Genomic DNA, 20,170 nt, shown 5'->3' with positions numbered 1-20,170 from the left:
AAGGTTGTACATCTGGGCAGTTCTACTGTGCCACAGGGTTGTAATAAAAAAGGTAGCTTTCCCATTTTCTGCCTGAACTAGGTATGGCAATCACTAGTGATCATGAGTACAGTGATAATGCTAGACTAGCAAGAGGAATTATCTTTGTCAAACAAAAGGCGCTCTTGATGTTTATGCACCCAGCTGATAAGCAGGAATAGCATCTTCTGAAAAACTTTGCCATGCCATTTTGGGTGGAGTGAGTAAAAATATGCTGGCATGCTCAGTCTCCAGAGTATCATGCCTGTCTGGATGCCCCAGTCCTGAATCACCTGTTGTGTTGATCAGATGATAGGAAAACATTTAATGAATCAGGTTTGAGGAGAAATGTAGTCGCATGGGAAAAAAAGCTTGCCTCTAAATGAGGTCACATTTTCTGCCCAATGGAGACACAATAGCAGGCACGAGTGTCCATGTCCCAGATAAAAGCATTCTCGGTTCCACCTCTCATAATGGCTCCACTGGCTGGGAGTTCATTGCAAGGTGGTTTCTACAGACCCTGTTCACTTTCCTGCATTAGGAAACCTCTCTGTGGTTCGACATCCTGGTAGCATAGTTGGGCAATGTGTCTTTGACCATTCTAAATTCTACAGCCATTGCCATTGGAACATCTTTCAGATGGACTGGACTAAATTCCCATCATTCCCATGACACACTAGGTGGATGTGATGGAATTACGGTATAATCCAAGAGGGAATTGTAATACAAGACATGGGGGGTGCTCAGTTGGGGAGGTGCTTCTACAATAACCATCAGTAACTTGGTGTCCTCCAAATATAAGGAAGCCAATGAGTGAGGAATGATGCTTGGTTTGAAATACTAAAAGTTAAAACTAACATGTTAGCAATTTGCTGCTCATCTTGTTGTTCACCCACGCTTTGACTTTACTGGCCCTCTACTCTTGTTGGACATGCTTATAGCTATACATAAAATCAAATGTCCCAAATATCCAAAAATTAAATTCTTTCTCCAATTTACATTTAGTCCTAGTTTTCTTTCTTATAGTACTTCAGTTCCTCAAGGCCATTTTCTCACTGTCCACCTCATCCTGTGAACAAGTTTGTGATCTGTAAACACATGCAGTTGTTCCCTCAAACCATTCAATATATTTGAAGTAAATACACTTGTTCATATAACATATCCAGTATGTATAAAGTCTACAAGGATTATGAATTTATTGACATATATTGCCATAATGGAGCATGCCGGAATGATTCAAGGGAGAAAGGGGATATTTAGAACTCATCTGTATGTCATCATGGAATACAATGGTACATAATGATTAAATATAATAATAACATTATCCTCTGTGGTCTTTATAGCTGAGAACACTGTTGAGGGTGACTAGAATGTAAACTGATACAAGGACAAAAACAGCAGGTTTTCTTGACAGCGTTACCAAGCAGTGTTGATATCAACACAATTGGATATTCCTGATCAGACAAAGAAGGCATTGTGCACAGATCTAAGGGCAGTTTACTGACTTGAATCCCTATTATCTTTGTTGTCTACTGTTAGATTCTTCTTTGCATTGCCATTTTAGACAGTGTATGGTAATTCCCCCAAAGGCTTCCAGTCCCCTAATGTAAGCTGAACTCCTATGATCTTGGACCTCATGAAAGAAAACATAACATCTTCTTCTTTATCTTAAATTCTGTTATTCTGAAATTCTGAAACTACTTAGTTTGTTCATTGATATGTGGCCAGTTTGAGGTTGGATCATATTTCTCAGCCTTCCCCAACCTAGGACTCTTCATATGTGTGAAACTGGTGTCTCAGCAACAATGGCTGTAACTCATCATGAGAGTTGTAACACAACACTTTTGGAAGATAACAGGTTGAAAAAGGCTGATAATTGGGGTTAGTGGCAATTTGGATCTAAAATAAAATCAGAATCAGATTATTTTAGCTTTGGAACAGGGAGCTACCCTAACCCTACTTGTGCTGTTAAGCTTATTTAGTTTAAATCAGAATTTGGAAATTCTCCCATAACTCTGAGGACTCACAAGCAAGCACGGGCATGGGAGTTCTAGGAATTATAGTCCAAAAGTATTCTTTGCAAGCTAGATTTAATGGGACGAATGGTTTTGTTTCACATCATCTTTGGCCTTAAAGTTAATTCTAGGACTAAATTTTATTTTTGTTCTAATATTTTCTCATATAGCATGTGACTTTTTAAAAACTTGTTGTTAGAACTTGTTTTAATTTCATTTTTAAAGAATGCTTTTATTATCTTGGCAGCCCTTCGGGGCTGAAAGGCATCAAATACTTAAAAGAAATACTTTTAATAAATACAATCAACGAGTGCATATAACTTGGCACAAATTGAGTCAATACATTACAGAGACGTTTGTCAATTAATCTGAGGTTTCTCAGTTTGAAACTTTCAGGAGTTGAGATCTGAGAGGGAAATCTATTTTGAAAATATCGAAATACCATCAAAACAGAGATGACAAGGAAATTCTAAGTAGAAATTTCTGAGCTTCCCATCCTTGATTAGGAATGTAGAAACTAGTGGAAAAAAGTGTGACTATTGCTAAGAACCTTTAGAAAATATTTATTGAGTACAGCTCCAAGTGCCCGCTGGGGATTCTGGAAGTATTAGTAAAAAAAGAAAAAAGTTTCTCCAAGCTCTGGAATTTCAGTAAAAGAACCCTCAGTGACTGCTTCCAGGGCAATAATTGGAACAATTGATTGATTGGAAAAATTAATAGATCATAACAATATATTCCTCCCCTATGATACCAAGGAGATATTGACCTGAAAAAATCTCAAAAAAAATTGAGTCCGTTTTGAAATGTCATATAAATAAAATCATCCTACGACAAGTGTGTTTAACTTTCTCTCCTCCTGTTTCACTTTACTGCTATTCCAGAGGTTTTCTATTAACTATTTGCAAATGTTCATGTCATTGCCATCTTTTGTTAAAGTTGGTCCACAACATTTTTGTACTGATCATGGGATCCCCGTTGTCTACATATTCCCTGCAAAAGAATTTGCTGAAAGTGACACAAGGAGCCACACAGAGATAACAATCTTGACCCAAAATGATAGCTAAGCACGCCACTACCGTCAGGCACGTTACAGTCAGGTGTCACCTGTCCAGTCTTGGGAGGAGCAAACTGGTCTCTTCCTTTCTATCTGTGTCACTGTGTCCACTTTGGCATTCTTGCCATACACAGCGATACATGTGACCCATCCATGTGAGCAAGTTGAGCAAGCCATGTGAGCTGAGAGGCACTTGGCTTGGCATAGAAAAAAGGTAGGCACCATCTCTGTGCTATTTTTGAAAGGAATGAAGGGGGTAAAATACAACGTGGAAGCATTGCAAAGGTAGTTCCTGTACCAGTTGTAGCTCAAAATCAAGGCTACATCTATGCTGTTGAATGAATGCAATTTGAGGCCACTTTTAACTGCCATGGCTCAATGTTATGGAATCATGGGAGTTGTTGGATTACAAGGTCATTCGTATTCTCTGACAAAGAATGCTCATGCCTCACTAAAGTAAAAATCCCAGGTTCCCATAGCATTGAACCATGGAAGTTCAAGTAATTTCAAGCTGTGTTAATTCTCCCTAAATTGGCTATGGTAATCCCCTTTCCAGTGGAATTTTCTGTTTTGTTCCAATGAGTTCAGTGATGATTTTTCCTCTGACAAAGTGGTCATTCCCTAGACAAGGCGGGTTTTTGTTTTGTTTTTTAAGGAGCTCTGTCATGATCAAATTGGAAAACAGTTCTTGCCCTTGTGTTAAATGCACTGCTCACTTTAGTTGATGTGTGCTTTTAAAATATGTCATCAGAGAAAAAATGGGGCACTTCTGTTGCAGTCAGCAGCAGTTGCAACGCTCAGGTTCCTTTTTCCTGATGCAAGCAGTTGCCAATGGGGAGTGGTATGTCTTGGGGGATTTCCAGTCAACTCATTGTCTAAAATAATGCAATCCTTGTTTTTCCAGGTTTTTGAGGAGTGTGTTGTGAATAGGAAGGTCCCTTCTGGTTATGGACTGGCAAGTGCTTTTAGTTGACATGTCAGTTTTGGATTCCTGTAAGTTCTCATTTCCTCCTTCATCCCTTTAGCCAAACTATGTCAAGAATTTGCATTTTAAAAAAGAAAAATTCAAACTGGAAACAAAGCAGGGAAGGAATACACCAGAGGATCAGGATTGTATAGTAGTAGAATGTTAATGGTAGGCTCCTGTAAAGAGGAGTTTTGCAACTTTCTTTCACTTTTTCAGATTGCACCACATATTGCTGAAAATGCACTTACCTTTACTGACAAATTTCATAATGATTACTGAATCTTATCCACTGCATGGGTTCTTTGGCTATCCTAATGAAGAAAATAGTTGGTGAAGATCGTGGTTTTGATCATGCTTTACTTTCCCGTTGGTATTCTTGCAGTGTCCCAGTGGGATTTTGATGCTTTTCAGCAATCACTCTTGTTGCTGGGATGTCACATTTTCTCAGCATTTGCATGCAATACTTAGATGTAGGGAGATAGTTATTTTTCTGCCAGATATTGGCTAACTATCACCACAGTGGGATTTGTTACAGCTATAATGTGAGGGACACTTTTTGGCTAGTGCCTATAGTGTGAGGGACACAGGAGCTGTATGTGCACCACAAACTATACAGTATTACAATTTGGCCTCATCTTTTCCTTGGAGACTCCTCCTACATTCGATTGCTTCTACAAGAGGATGTGAAGCAAACAGAAAGAAAAAATCTGGGGCAGAACTTCGGAAAGTTGCTTTCTTTTAGACTGCATCAGTCAATAAAGGCTAATGGCTTCCTTGTTGGCATGATGGTGAATCCCCTCTGAATACCATTTGTAAAACAGATGCTGAACCTCATCCCAAAACACAACCTGCACCTTGGATAGCTCTTTTAAACTTCTGGTTAAAACTTGGATTCAGTGGCTATGGTCATTCTGTTTGGGGTATTCTGGGTAATAAAGTTACAAAAAGTAATGTTTCCAAATTCTGGGCTGATTTACCAGACCAGTTGGAACCAATGAATGAAGAAGGCAGCATGGAACACTAACACCAAATGTTTCCACATTTTTTTAAAAAAAAAACCTCTTAGAACTTGAGCACTGGCAAACTTCCAGAGCCCGCCCACATTTTCTGTTTCCATGCAGGTCTGGTGGTCTGCAGTCATGTTTCCTGCTGGAAAGTGGAAGTGGGGAGAAATGTCTTCAGAAAGCCTCCCCAAGTAGGCCTTGCTCCTTTTGTAGACACAGCAAGAAGGCTGAAGCATAACCTCGGTGTGAAGAATACATTGTTTGGAGCAATTTTATACAACTCCCAGCATCCCTTAGCTATCCCACAGTCAAATAAATAATAACATCAAGCTCTGGAAGAATAACAGTGACCTTATAGGACTGTTTTACTTTACTTACTTTCCCATGTCAAGTAGTATCTGATGCCTACTTGGGCTAGAGAGCAAAATCACCAGCAGGAAAGCCAAGAGAACATCATATGTGCAGCCAAGTGCATTAGGTTAGTTACCCAGCACCCGCCTGACACATGGAGAAAAGGGAGAGGCTGCCTGTTATCCCTCCCTGATCTATAAAGTCTAAAGTATTGATGGAGGAATTTTGGGGTTGGGTGGGTGGTGCTGCTTTGCCCAGTGAGACCACCCTGTCTCTGTCATTGTACAGCTGAGCAGCTAACTTCCATTTCTGCTCCACTTGGTCTGGTCACGCAGCTCCCACAAACTTGGATCTTTTCTCTTCTGTTTGTCATGTCAGTGAGTGCCGCCCTCTCATTAGAGTCTAATGATGAGACCACAGTGAGTGGCGTGCCCTACTTCAGCATGGTTGGTCCTGCTAGCTGCTAAACCTGCTTTTGATCGTGTAGTTTAATATCTCGTTTGTTTACGATTTCCCTTGAATTAAACGGAACTTAAACATCCAGTGGTAGTTTAATATCTCGTTTGTTTACGATTTCCCTTGAATTAAACGGAACTTAAACATCCAGTGGAACATATGATAGAAATTGACCACAGAATCATGCTGGAAGCCTAGGGAGAGCACATCCCTAGATCCTCCTGTGTGATTCTACTGTATTCAGTACTTTTAATGTACAGTAGAGTCTCAGTTATCCAAGCCTCGCTTATCCAAGCCTCTGGATAATCCAAGCCATTTTTGTAGTCAATGTTTTCAATATATCGTGATATTTTGGTGCTAAATTCATAAATACAGTAATTACAACATAACATTACTGCGCACTGAACTGCTTTTTCTGCCAAATTTGTCGTATAACATGATGTTTTGGTGCTTAATTTGTAAAATCATAACCTAATTTGATGTTTAATAGGCTTTTCCTTAATCCCTTCTTATTATCCAAGAGATTCGCTTATCCAAGCTTCTGCCGGCCCGTTTAGCTTGGATAAGTGAGACTCTACTGTATAACTAAAGAAATCACATTCAGTGGGTTTGTTTAACACGTGGACTTACCATATTTATTTGGAAACCCCATTGGATTTGACAACCAATATTTTATTTTATATATATATATATATATATATATATATATATATATATATATATATATATATAGTGTTTTTATGCTGATATAATTGAAGACAATATAATTGTAGCTTTGTGCTAAAACAATTGAGCCTATGTATGTGTAAATGGCACAGTGCCCCACCCCATTCCACCTTGCTGTATAACTATTTCAGACATATGGGTTCAGTTTGCCCATAACAAATATTTTCCACGTTGAAATCTGTAATTTCACCTCTTTAAACAACTGTGTTTTTGGCTTGCTGTTTATAGGTAGAATAAGCAGAAGTGGAGAAACAGTAATGGAGTATATGAGCACAGACAGTGACAACAAAGAGGAGATTGACCTGTTGTTAACAGACCTAAATATGTCAGAGGTGATCAATATCATGGAGAAGCTCTACCCAAATGGAGACCTGAGTGTTTATGATGACAGCCTCTTGACTTTATGTCCAGAGAAGAACAAAAATGAGGAACGAGCAGAATCCCTGCTGTTCAGCAGACGGGAGGTTTCCTTGTTATCATCTGTCAAGTATGGGACTGTGGAAGACTTGCTTGCTTTTGCAAATCAGGTGTCCAACACTGCAAAGCAGATTTGCCATCACAGAAGACAAGAATCAGGAATCATTTTAAATATGGTGAGTTGTTTTCTTTGGAATACTGGTTGCTGCCCTGAATAAATTTTAGTATCCTCCTTATTAAAGGCTATTGAATTCACTAAATCATGATTTAAATGTAGGATCTGCAAGATCTAGATCCCAATCATGTTGTGCTATATCATTAACCTACAAGTTTATATTGTATGTTTTCCTCAGTCCAGCCTGTCATATGGAGTGGAGTAATAGATTGCTGTCCATTCCTACCAGGATCTTTCCATGGATCAATAATGTTCAAATAAGGCCCACAAGTTTAATATCCAATATATGCAGATTTAAATCATGACTCAGGAAGATACACTATATCAAATCAGATAATTGGTTCATCAAGTTTCTCGATGCACAGAGGTCAGGCGTCTTTCTGAATAATACCTAAAGATTATAGGGATTGAATTTGGAACTTTTTGCATGCAAAGCATGAGATCTGCCATTGAGCTACAGTTCCTTCAAAAATTTGGTTCATTGTTGGATTTTATTGATAAAACTGATTCCACAGGTTTAATGTGACATGTGCATTCAATTGAGATGTCACATCAAACCTTGGTTGTGTTAGCCATAGCTTAGTACACAAAACAGTCTGAGCTTCCAGACAACATTCTTTACAGCAGTTTGATTCCTCCTTAGCCTAAACCATTGCAACATTCTTTGTCACTCAGTGCTCTCATTGCTGAATTTTCATCAATTCAGACATCACATCAAACCAGACTTAGTGCAGACCATGGTTTGCAAGTACAGTGCACCTTTTCTTGAATCTAGATGGCCACTTATTGTTAATTTAGTCATTAAACAAAATCATTATTAAATATCCTAAAGCGGTAGTTGATATGATGGTTTGAGGGGTTTTTTAATCGTGTCAGAAGCGACTTGAGAACATACTGCAAGTTGTTCTGGTGTGAGAGAATTAGCCGCCTACAGAGACATTGCCCAGGGATGCCCTGACGTGTTACCGTCCTGCTGGGTGGCTTTTCTCATGTCCCCACAAGATAGAGCTGACAGACGGGAGCTCACTCCATCTCACAAATTTCAACCGACAATCTTCAGGTCAGCAACCCAACCTTCAGGTCAGCAGTCTAGCTGGCACAAAGGCTTAACCCATTGCACCACCGCGGCTCCTTGAGCCAAAGTAAGTGACCCACCCTTTCTGTTTACTGGTTAGGTGTTTCTTTACTTCTCTAGGTCACATGTAATGTATCACATTGAGTTGCTGATTGCTCTTCATTCCCTGAGTCCATCAAGTGGGTTTGCCACACCACTGGCATTATCTTAGCTAAGGGACCATTCACACATAATTATTTTACTAAGGTACATGCCTAAGGCATTACCGTAAGTGAACACCTACATTTGGAAAGTGCTCATCAGGGAGCCAGGATTGTCTTGAGGCCGAAAGTACACATTATATTAAGAGGCTATGGGTCCCACTAACCTACATTTTTTCTAAAGGAACCTAGGAAACTATCCAAAGTGTAGTTCCTGTATAAACCAATGAGTCCATTTACCTCATTGGTGTCAATATTAAATTCCAGGGTGCCAGGCAAGATTTTCTCCTAGTCCTAGAAGGAGATACTGGGGATTACAGATTTGATTAATATGGTCTCTCTAGGATTCTGTAGATCCTCCAGTTCAACCCTATGGGCCATTTCTGCCAGGGGCAGACTACAGTGTTACTCTGGATAAGATAGATATTCCTAGAGATATACTTCCTCAGATAAAAATAGCATTGTTAAAATACATGTTTTTCTACTTTTTCAAGGGCCCTGTGCACCTAATCTCCATAAAGGTTGGCTTTTAAAAAGGTTGTATTGAATTCTCAGGCCTATTTTCTCAAGACGAAAAGGGTAATCAGTCAAAGACTGGGCAACAGGGGAAATACCTCCTTGTGCAAGACTGCCCAGCTCTGAGTACTGTTCCCTTCCTATATTTATCAGTAAGAAGATATGGGCTGTTGGTGCAACCAGAATTTAGGAAAGCTACAGTTAAGAATCAGAACTGGCATTGGAGTCCAGTTGTGATGCAATACAATAACTGATCTGAACTTCGATTGAGAGGGATATTAGAATTATAAAAACAGATGAAACTTAGCCCCCCTTCTACACTGCCATAAAATCCAGATTATCAAATCATAATCCACAGATATCTGCTTTGAACTAGATTATATTAGTCTACACTGCCATATAATCCACTTCAAATAATTTAATCTCATTTTATGTGGCAGTGTAGATGGGGTCTTAGTTGACTAGTGTTATGAGTTTTCGTCTATCCATTCAATCTGCATGTACTTGCATAGGAATGAAACAGTAGCTTTGAAGGGGGGAAAAAACTTTTAGTTTAAGATAATACATGTATGGTTAACAGCTGTTGCCAGTTTTCAGAGAAATATTGCTTCCTGGATGTCAGAGGCGTGGGTACGTCCTTTTTTGTAAGACGGGAGATGCAGTATGGTATGGTCACTTGAATGTTGGACTAGGACACTGAAAAACAAGGGTTCAAATCCTCACTTGGCCATGGAAGCTTACTGGGTGATCTTGGGCAAATCACATTCTCTCAGCCTCAGAGGAAGGCAATGACAAACCCTCTCTGAACAAATCTTGCCAAGAAATCCCTGTGACAGACTTACTTTATGGTTTCCATAAATCAGAAATGACTTGGAGGCAAACAACAACATTAGAAACATGTTTTTAGCCAATGTCAAAATTATTAATCGCTCAATCCAACTAACTTTTGTAGAACTGCTTTTAATGTCAGAGAGCTCAAGCCAGTTTTTGCCTTAAGTGCAACTTTTCAATGCCGCATTTAAGATGAGTGAGGAAGCTTCAATGGTTGACCATAGCTTTCTTTGGAGACGCATGATGTAATTAGACATTATATCTCTATTTTTATCTATTTAGTCTGTTTTGGAAAATTTCCTGCTCTATACACACTGTCATCTCCCCATACAATCTCTGATGGTGGGAAATATTGTGAAAGTGTTTGCTTAACTTCTGAAGCCAAACCCGCAAGTTTGTGAATTGATCAGCTGGCAGGTTCCAGGAATGAACAAACAGATGCCAGGTGGATGCATTACGCAAAGCCTGCCTATTAGTTCATTAGGCAAGTCGCTGTTGCTAGACAATCAAGTACAACTAAATTCTTTATGGAAGGCTAATCACAGCCTGGAATTGTAAATATTTCCAGGATGCACTGAACACTACACGTGCTGTTCTCATTTGGTCATTCTGCATCAAGAGTGTTCCTTGCATTGGGAAGCCTCTATATTCTAGAGAAGGGGAGAACTAGGGCATTATTAAATTTAAGAAGAAGCACCTCAGTTTGAAAAAGTTACTTGTGGGCTACAATTCTGGGAGCAATAATCCCCAAAAAGTAACTTTCCCAAGGTTGGGGAAAGACTTAATGCACAGTGAAAGAATGCATGCTTTGATTCAATTCCAGGTAATTCAGTGTAGAACTTGTGAGTGAAAATGTTGGAAAGCTACTGCATAAACAGATTGATTTGAGTTGGCCACCTGATCATAACTGCATGTTTCTATAGAGCTTAAAAGAGGTACTTATTTGAACTACAGTTTCCCAAATCCAGCAGCTCGTATTGGTTATGCTGGCTTCTGGTTTCTGGGAGTTATGACACAAAATATCACTTTTCAAAACTCTAGGTTTAGACTAAAGCTCCCATAAACAAAAGACAACATATCCAATGGTCAAGGATCATTGGAATTTCAGTCCAAAACATCAGGAGGGTACCAAATTGATTTCCTACAGGTTTATTCTCCATCTTTAGTCAATAGATCTGCTATTTCATGAAATGTAAATTGTCCATTAAAATTATCCTGTTTAAACATTTTCCCCATCTCGTTATTTTTTAAAAATTAGATCAATCCCAAAAATGGGCGTTATCAGATTGATTCAGATGTACTCCTGTTTCCCTGGAAGTTAACCTACAGGAATATTGGGACTGACTTTATTCCACGGGGAGCTTTTGGGAAAGTCTACTTGGCACAAGACACAGAAACGAAGAAACGGATGGCTTGTAAACTGGTATGCTTCTAATATATTTTCCCCAAGTTTTCCCTTGATCCATAACACAAAATGCTGGATTTATTTATTTACCTACTTACTATATTTATATCCCACCTTTCTCAACCTCTGAGGGGAATCAAGGTTGCTTACAAGTGGCACTACATAGTGCCTACAGCATTTATCTTTGTTTTGTTTTGTTTTTCTTTGTGCCATATGTGCACTGGAGCAGAGATATTACAGAATACAAACTGTAGTTTGATCATAGAATTCAGGCACATGATAAAGTGGTTTTGAAGCAGATCTGTTGCTGGTCAATGCATGGAAGGCAGACCATTTGGGAACCCCATGCACATTAACTTGAGGTCTGTAGAAAAATAATTGGAATCTCTGCTTTCATGGATCTCTGTTAATAGTCTGGAGTTTGTCATCATCCTCATCATCATAGGCTATCACTTGTGACCAAGTATGATTGGGTCCGTGAGTGAGAACTTATTCTGGGTCTGCATGGTCTTTTACAATGAGGACATAGATTTGCAGATTGTCCATAGTCTGGAGTTTGTTGTACCTGTGGGTGGAAAATATTGCATGCCTTATCACATGGTAGTAGAGCTCCAAGCCAAATTCTAATAGCTAATAAACATGTGTTATTGCAACAAAAGAAAAGGAGAACTCTGTGCATGTGCAAAGAAGAAGTTAGACATAAATGTGCCCATTCACAGCCTGGTGTAATGCTACAAGTGTAAAACAACATGACTATGCATGATCCATAGGTTGGGATGCCCACATGTGGGCTTCTTTTACAGTACTCATCACTGGCTAAGACTGCTGGGCTTTGCAGTCTGGTGATATCTGGAGGTCCACATGATTCCCACCCTTGCCTTATTTGTAGTTCCCTTCCCTCAGCTATGGGAAGGGAACTACACTCAAAAGCATTATTTGGGGTTGGGATTGCCATCTCAACCTCAGCCTGAGTACTGTATGTGAAGGTGCCATGCGCATTGGTCTAATGGTGTTCCTTCATCTGTGTTTTGGTATCCTAGGTCCCAGTGGAGCAATTTAAGCCATCAGATGTTGAAATCCAAGCCTGCTTTCGCCACGAGAATATTGCTGAACTTTATGGGGCCATCTTGTGGGATGAGACGATCCATCTCTTCATGGAGGCAGGAGAAGGCGGCTCTGTCCTGGAGAAAGTGGAAAGCTGTGGGCCTATGAGAGAATTTGAGATCATTTGGGTGACAAAGCATATCCTCAAAGGGCTTGAGTTTCTTCATTCAAAAAAAGTTATACATCAGGATATAAAACGTAGGTCGTTGGAAGTGCTGTTTCTTTCCTTGCCCCAGTAGCACATTTTAATCCTTCTATTTGGAACATGTCCTCCAGACCAGGCATGGGCAAGCTTTGGTCCTCCAGGTGTTTTGGACTTCAACTCTCAGAAATTCCAGCCAGCTTACTGGCTGCTGGGAATTGAAGTTCAAAACACCTGGAGGGCTGAAGTTTGCCCATGCCTGCTCCAGACCCTCCTAATATCCTCCAGACATATTGGATTACAAATGCCATCATCCCCAGGCAGCATGGGACTGTGATCCAGCATATCTGAAGGGCATCCTGTTTCACAGCTTGTCGATATATGCTATATACTGTATATGTTAGTTGCTTATAAAGATTTGCACATCTGTTTCTGCACAAACCTTTCTTATATAACCTTATCAGGTGCATGGATTTGGCTGAACTGGTAAATTGAATTTTTGCAAAAAACAAAAACAAAAACAAAAAACCCCTCTTGTAATCCTTTGAGGGTCTATCTGCAATGTAACATTAATAATAATAATAATAATAATAATAATAATAATAATAATAATAATAATGTGTTTTGACACAACTTTAACTTGCATGGCTTAATACTGTGGAAGCCTGGGGTTCGTAGTTTATTGAAGCAATAGCACTCTTTGGTAGAGAATGCTACAGACTTATAAATCTACAACTCCCATGATTCCACAGCATTGAGCCATAGCAGTTAAGGTGGTGTCAAAGTGTATTAATTCTACAGATGCTGCAAAACTCTTTATCCATTTCAATAATTTAAATGTACCAGAAAGCACAATGAGTGACTGAGGTTTGGAAATCTCTGGCCTTCAAAATATTGCTTGTTGCTTTTTGTTCGAGGGATGTGTAGTCCAAAAGGCAACTTTTTGTGGTTCTGCCCCCATAAACTGGCAGGGCTCTGCTCTCCATCTCACATAACACTAAGCACAGAAAGGGAAATTCCCAAACAGGAGGTTTATTTACACAGATAGAATGTCCTTGGCTGCCTTCCATACCACCCTTCAACTTGGTTTGTTTGCTGTGTTAGAGTGAAATGTTGAGGTTTTCCCCTCCGAAGACTTAAGTTCTCATTTATCCTCCTATGTTTCTAGCAAGCAACATTGTTTTTATGTCAACGAAAGCGGTTCTGGTGGACTTTGGCCTAAGTGTTCAAATGACAGAAGATATATACTATCCCAAGGAACTCCGAGGCACAGAGGTAAGAAAGCTTGGATATGAGAATACAACCCAGGTGCTCTTTCATTTGCGCCATTGTCCTTCTAGATTAGTGTTGGACAAGACCTGGTCAGTCCAGGAGGCACAAGGCTATAGGTAAATTTCCTTCATTTTCCAGACATCTAGCATTGCAGAGACTGAGACATTGTGGCTCATAGAAGTTAGATCTAAAATATCTGGGGAGGACCAGATAGCATATCCCAGCCAAATTGAATCATAATAAAATATTTTCTTCTACTTTATCAGAAATAACTGGGAGCCTAGGATCACAGAATCATATAGTTGGAAGAGAACACACAGGCCATCCAGGCCAACCCCTTACCATGCAGGAAAAGCACAATATAGAAATATAGTCTGCATAATCATAACTAATAGCCCATACAACTTCTAATCATGCATCACACCATCAAGACTGGCTACTGCAAGAGAGTCTGCTGTGTTTACCCGCCTCTAATCTCATTGAACGTCTTCCATGAAAGACCTGGTAAAAGCTTCCTTATATATCTGGGACCATTGTTGCTGATAAGATTTCTTCTGTGTTTCTCTGGCAGATTTACATGAGCCCAGAAGTAATCCTCTGCCGTGGACACAATACCAAAGCCGACATCTACAGCCTGGGAACAACCATCATCCATATGCAAACTGGCATCCCGCCGTGGGTGAACCGATACCCTCGTGCAGCATACCCCTCCTACCTCTACATAGTAAGTATGGGCTTTGGGTTGGTGAGTTCTAATTCACCTCCTTCCTCTTCCTGTTGGAATTGTATAACTCAGAGCTGAGGAAAGACTAAGTACCCTGAAGGCAATAGCTTCCATCTGATTTTGGAAGCTAACCAAGATCAGACCTGATTCGTGTTTGGAAGAGGGCTTGCCAATGAGTACCAATAGTTGTAGGCTATTTTTCAGTGGAAGGAAATGGCAAACCATCTCTGAGTTTTCCTTGCCTAAGGAAATCCTGCTTCCAAGTCAAAACAGGTGACGTGAAAGCATGTACATGCATGCACACATATGAACATCTGGGAGAAAAGGCAGAATGAGACAGGCTGGGGATGCCATCTGCTGGGGATGTGCAGAGGCTGAAGCATGTGCCCTACAAGCCCTCTTCAACCCTGTTTCTAGATGCCAGCTTGTTTATTCTTCAGCAGACTGGGCTGGTCATTCTCTTGCCAAAAAGACACATAAGAGAGGGTCATCTTGACTCTCACTATTGTTGCTATGAAGTAAATGGTCATTTCTCTTGTTGCCATTTTTAAACTTGGGCGAATTGATACTGATCTCCCAAATCTCAGCTCCATTGGCCCCAGTGCAGTATAATTCAGAGGCCACTTCAAGTTGCATACTGGATATTCATCCTCATGTGTATTGTCTACATAGAAAACTAGCATAGTCAAGGGTTTGGATGGGGAATGGAGTAGGATAATTTTCAATATGACCCCCAACTATGTGCTGAAGTGGTATAGCCCAAGTGTGGATTTTGCCATGTGCTGAGAGCAAAGTGTCACACCTACAGGTCTAAGAAGGAAGCTGGAATGTCGCTGGACTCCCACGACACCCTTCTGCATTCCCATTGTTTCATTTTGGTGAACCATTACAGAATTGTGGAAGTATGAGTAAGGGGAAAAACTATGCATGTTTATCTCTGATCTGAATGGGAGGGGAGTGGAAAATGCAAGCCATGAGGTTCATAGCCATGCTGGAAGAGAAACTGATGTAATAAGCTCAAATGTCTATGCAGTCTCAGGACTGGAGGCTTTGCAAACCAGAGCTAGAACTAGAACATGTAGTGTTACAGTTCTCAGAAAAGTAAGAAAAGGAATCAAAGAATAGATTTCCCACACTTAAAAAAAACCTTTCAGCAGGAATATAAATAGAAGATTCTCCTCCACCCCCATCCTGATGCAGACTTCTCTTCTTCAAACAAAACAGAAAATCTGAACTGGGACTCTCAGCTGTAACACATTTTTAAGTGTGTGTAGAGGCTATACCACATTGTCAATGCTCAAAACAGAATCCTTGAAGGAAAAAAAGCAGAAACCTCTTGCTCACTCACTCATGTCCCCTGTCATTCCCTTTCGGCCTCCAAAAGTAGGTCACCCTCTGAATTTCTCTGTGTTTGTTTCTCCAAAATGATGAACCTAGTTTTGCAGACCTTTGGATGAACTTGATGCTGGTTTTTCAGGTTTGCTGTTTTAGGGTGAAACTGGCTAAGTTTCCAGTTTTCCTGTGCGTCTTTCGTGCAGCAGCAGGGTGGCAACCTTCCAAACAATGACTCAGACATAGGAAATTCCTAGGGCGGTAACTTTGTAACACACGCTAGATAGCTTTTAAAACAGTTCCCCCTCCCTTTTGTTGAGCATTATGTTCAAAGCTGCTTCTCTTGTGATCCTTTTGTTAGATCCATAAGCAAGCTCCACCACTGGAGGACATTTCTGAGGACTGCAGCCCCAGCATGAGACGGTTCCTGGAAGCCGCCCTTGAGAGGAACCTGAACCAGAGACCCTCAGCCACAGAACTCCTCAAACACGAGGCCTTGCACCCACCCAGGGAAGAGCAGCCGCGCTGCCAGAGCCTGGATTCGGCTCTCTTTGAAAGGAAACGGCTGCTGGCGAGGCAGGAGTTTGAGCTTCCTGAAAACATTGCCGGTACAACACTAACCCTCCTTCCTGCATTTGGCCCAAGGGTGAGGGACTGGTGGCTAGTTGGGTGCCTTGGATCCAACTCCCAGAGGCTCCAGCCAGTATAGTAAGGGACAATGGGAACTGGAGTCTAACAGAATATGAGGTGGGGGCAAATCTTTCCTGGGCAACTTACAACAAAGATGACACTGCAGAGCTTCACTGCCAATTAGAGTTTTATCAGAACTGACATCAGACAAAATGCATGTTTAAAGTGCTTGGCAGAAATCCCACTGACCTCTCCATAGAACCGGGCTTCAGCTTAAATCCTGAAATTCCTGTGAAATCAGCCCCATGGTAAATCCACATCATCATTATCCAGGAAGCTTTTTCAAAAAATACTGGAATTTCCAGAGTTGTGAAATAACTGTTCTCCAGTATCTAGCATAACGTATTGCTGCTGCCAGTCTAAAATACACTTTGCAGGAAAACAACAATAACCCAGAGTAAAAAAAACCCCACTGTTTTTGAATGTATTTTAAAATGAATTATTTGAATTCAGCTCTCTTTCACACACACGCACACACACACTTCTTTGCATTGAGGCTTTACATATATAGTACTGCAAATTTGCTAATGCCTGTGGATTTTCTCCTTTCTAGTAAGAACCATTCTGGTTTTAACTGTACCCAAATGGATGTCTATAATAAGCCCATAAATTGAACATGAGGGCAGTAACCTTCTCTTCCCATTACACTCCTACAAGTCATGGTCAGTTGCACAATGTCTGTGATCCTGGAGGTAATATATAACTATCCTGACGGACAGCCATTGGAAATATTTTTCCTTCTTAAATAATAGTCAACAGTCATTGGCCCCATTAAAGCCAGCTAGACTGGGAATGGCAGATTCCATTTTGGAGTACAACACAACTTCCAGAAACTTCAACTAGTAGCTCTATGGTAGATTTTGACATTATGCTGCAATGTGCTGTGTGAAGAAGCACTGCTTTGTGTCTTTCCTGGATCTCTCACTATTAGCTGGCTCTGAGTTCTTGTATAATTAAAGAGGGGGTGAAAGTCATCATTAGTCTTTGTGTCATGCAATTCATGCAACCCTATTTTCTATTTTGTTTTCCTGAATTAAAACCCTCATGTTAACATTCTCCCTTGTATGTGACTGGCCTTTTAGACTGCTGCTTTCTTCCCCTTTTCTAGTTCTTCTCCTCTGACCTTCCACATGTTTTCACTTGCCATATGCCATTAGTTCCATCCAGTATGTCCAATAGAAAGGGTTTATAGGAGTTCTAGTCCAAAGGATCAAAAGTTCCTCATGTCGGTTTTATTCCATCCCTTTTCAGACAAAGGGCCCCAGAATCCTACACAGCATTAAGTGAGTTCATTGTTGTGCCCACTTGTCAAAATTCATTTCCTTTGATCAAACTTGGCCTGTTTTGCTGCAAGGTTGCTTACTAGATGATGATGATGATGATAATGATGAAACAAGAAGAAAGTTTAGTTGGTATAAGTGGGACTAAAATAAAAATCAGTTATGGTCACCTTTTCTAAAATTGCTCTAATGTAATATTCTGATCACTCCTTTTAAAATTTTTGTCCAATCTTCTTTCTTGTTAGATTCCTCAAGCATCGGGATTACTGAAGAATCAGAACTGCTCAAGAGACAACGATCTCTGTACATTGACCTTGGAGCATTAGCTGGCTACTTTAACATAGTCTAATGCGATGAGATTACGAAGAGTTGTGCTGAATGGAAGGAGATCATTTCTTTCAGATGTTTTGAAGAAAAAGAAGAGTGCAATATTTCTGATCACTTGAAGAATTTTATAAAGTGAACTTTTAAGAACTCTTTAACAAAATAACAAGAGAAGGTTCTTGTTTTTTTTAATATATATATATATAATGCTGCTTCTGTCATATGATGTGTTACTCATGTTTGGTCTGCATTGAGAGTGTAACCATGAAAAATATGCGTTATAAAATTTTGAAGGTCTGATGATTAGGGAACCCAGATTGTTAAGTTCAACAGTAGTGGAAGCTCCTAGTTTGAGCTCATTGAGTTCTTCTAATTATTAATAATTAAAGTCATTGTTGAATATAAGGGCTGTTTCTAAACCAAGCTTACTGCTGTCAGAAATGTGGCTTTCTCTGTGGCAGAACATCTTCCGTTTTGCAGATCTTTGGCTTATAGCATCACATTGATTTTCCTTGAAAAGCCTGATGCTTGGTGAGTTGGGTCAAACTTTTTTCTGTGATTTTGCATCCCACTCATTTTTGTTTGGATCAAGATTTGGTGACCCACTAATCAGCATACTATGAGCATCTTTATCTCCACACCCAACCGCCCACTTGTTTTGGCTTCAAATGAGGCACCTCCCAGTCCTCTGCTTCCTTGCATTCCTCTCCATACTTCTCAGACTTGTTTTCATACTACTCCTTCTGTCTCCCTTTTAGACAACAAGCTAGTCATCTTGGACCTAAGAGGATAACATTCAAAAGTTGGTTGGTGGAACTATAAGTCCCAGAATCCCCTGGCCTGTATGGTCACTCTCCCTATTGGTTGGGAGATTCTGGAAATCATAATTCAAAACACTAAATTCTGATTTCTGCTTATGTCTTTGAGCAAATCCTTAGGATTTCACAGAACTTTGGGGTTTTTTCTCCCTTTGACCCAAGCTGAAATAGTATGATGGTGTTTTGATCTCAGATATCTAGGTTACAAACATTACTAAGGAATAGCTATCCAGTCTCTGTATCATATAAATATTATCCTAAATAGCATTAATCAGCTCATTGTGTCTAATAGGGTTTGCGCCAATTCTTAGAATTAGAAATCTGTACCAGAACAGCAACAAAAACATTGCAACTACCAGTGTATTCATACATGTTAAGCTGTGAGCTGGCATTTTTTCATTTTAATGATGTTAGCTGTATTGAGGGAAATTTTCCAGAATATTTTCTTGCACATTGCTATCAGTGGGAGATGCAAGAAGGAAGTTATGGGACAAAGTCTGGCTTCCTAGCAAAAAGAGCAACAATTGTAAGCATGAGCCATTTGAAATATAAAGCTGGCAGTAGAATACTAGAATCTTGGCGGAGATAGGCTAGTTATGAAGTTTGTATTAATTTGTGGCTGTGGGCTACATGTTTCTTAAGACAAACATGTATTTGAATGTCATGAATTAGAGATTTTTAAAAATAATGTTCCTATGGAAAAAAAGACTTCTTTTGCTCTTGAAGACGTTGAATACGTTTAAAACTTGATGTTTTAGATGGCAGTAAAACTGTTTCAAGAACATAGTTTGGTACATCCCATGGGATGAATGTGTAAACTTTTATAAAAATAAGTCAATACTTTGTTAAGTGATTTTGTTTCATTTTTAAAGTGGCATACTGTGTATGTTGTAAATAGAATTATTGATAAAAACATGAGGTTTGTATTTAAGAATCTTTGTATATACAGTTTGTTTGTATTATCCAATTCTGTTTGTGATAGAAATGGCTCAACTATTTAAAGGAATAAAGCCACATGTTTTGTGAGCATTTTGCATTTATGTTTCAATTTCTTTGTATGTGAGTACATTACATGGGATTCTGTGTGTAGTAAGAAGAAAAAATGTAGCGGACTACTAACATATAAAAGATTGTTGCCCTTTCCAGATTACCAAAGCAGATAACTCACATTATCTGCTTTGAACTGGATTATATGAGTCTACACTGCCATATAATCCAGTTCAAAGCAGATAATATAGATTTTATATGGCAGTATAGAAGGAGCCTTTGGCTAC

The 20,170-nt window shown here is 39.7% G+C and overlaps 1 protein-coding gene across 5 annotated transcripts in view; it reads left to right on the top strand.

Annotated features, from left to right (window-relative positions):
* Window positions 1-19,925, top strand: part of map3k8 (mitogen-activated protein kinase kinase kinase 8) — a 29,596-nt gene extending 9,671 nt beyond the window's left edge. For 3 of the 5 annotated variants that reach the window (XM_016994268.2, XM_008112380.3, XM_008112378.3), the window contains exons 2-8: window positions 6,820-7,184; window positions 11,064-11,228; window positions 12,251-12,512; window positions 13,625-13,731; window positions 14,300-14,452; window positions 16,146-16,392; window positions 18,000-19,925. In XM_016994268.2, coding sequence (XP_016849757.1) covers window positions 6,849-7,184; window positions 11,064-11,228; window positions 12,251-12,512; window positions 13,625-13,731; window positions 14,300-14,452; window positions 16,146-16,392; window positions 18,000-18,103 — 1,374 coding nt within the window. In that variant the 5' untranslated portion in view covers window positions 6,820-6,848 and the 3' untranslated portion in view covers window positions 18,104-19,925. Of the gene's footprint in view, window positions 1-3,472; window positions 4,081-6,819; window positions 7,185-11,063; window positions 11,229-12,250; window positions 12,513-13,624; window positions 13,732-14,299; window positions 14,453-16,145; window positions 16,393-17,999 lie in introns of those variants that run through there. The other 2 variants (XM_008112377.3, XM_062984517.1) reach the window with 2 other exon arrangements.
* The last annotated feature ends 245 nt before the right edge of the window (window positions 19,926-20,170 follow it).

Source organism: Anolis carolinensis, chromosome 6 (assembly GCF_035594765.1).
Source record: "Anolis carolinensis isolate JA03-04 chromosome 6, rAnoCar3.1.pri, whole genome shotgun sequence".
Taxonomy (NCBI): Eukaryota; Metazoa; Chordata; class Lepidosauria; order Squamata; family Dactyloidae; genus Anolis; species Anolis carolinensis.
This window is presented reverse-complemented; position numbering and strand designations above follow the sequence as displayed.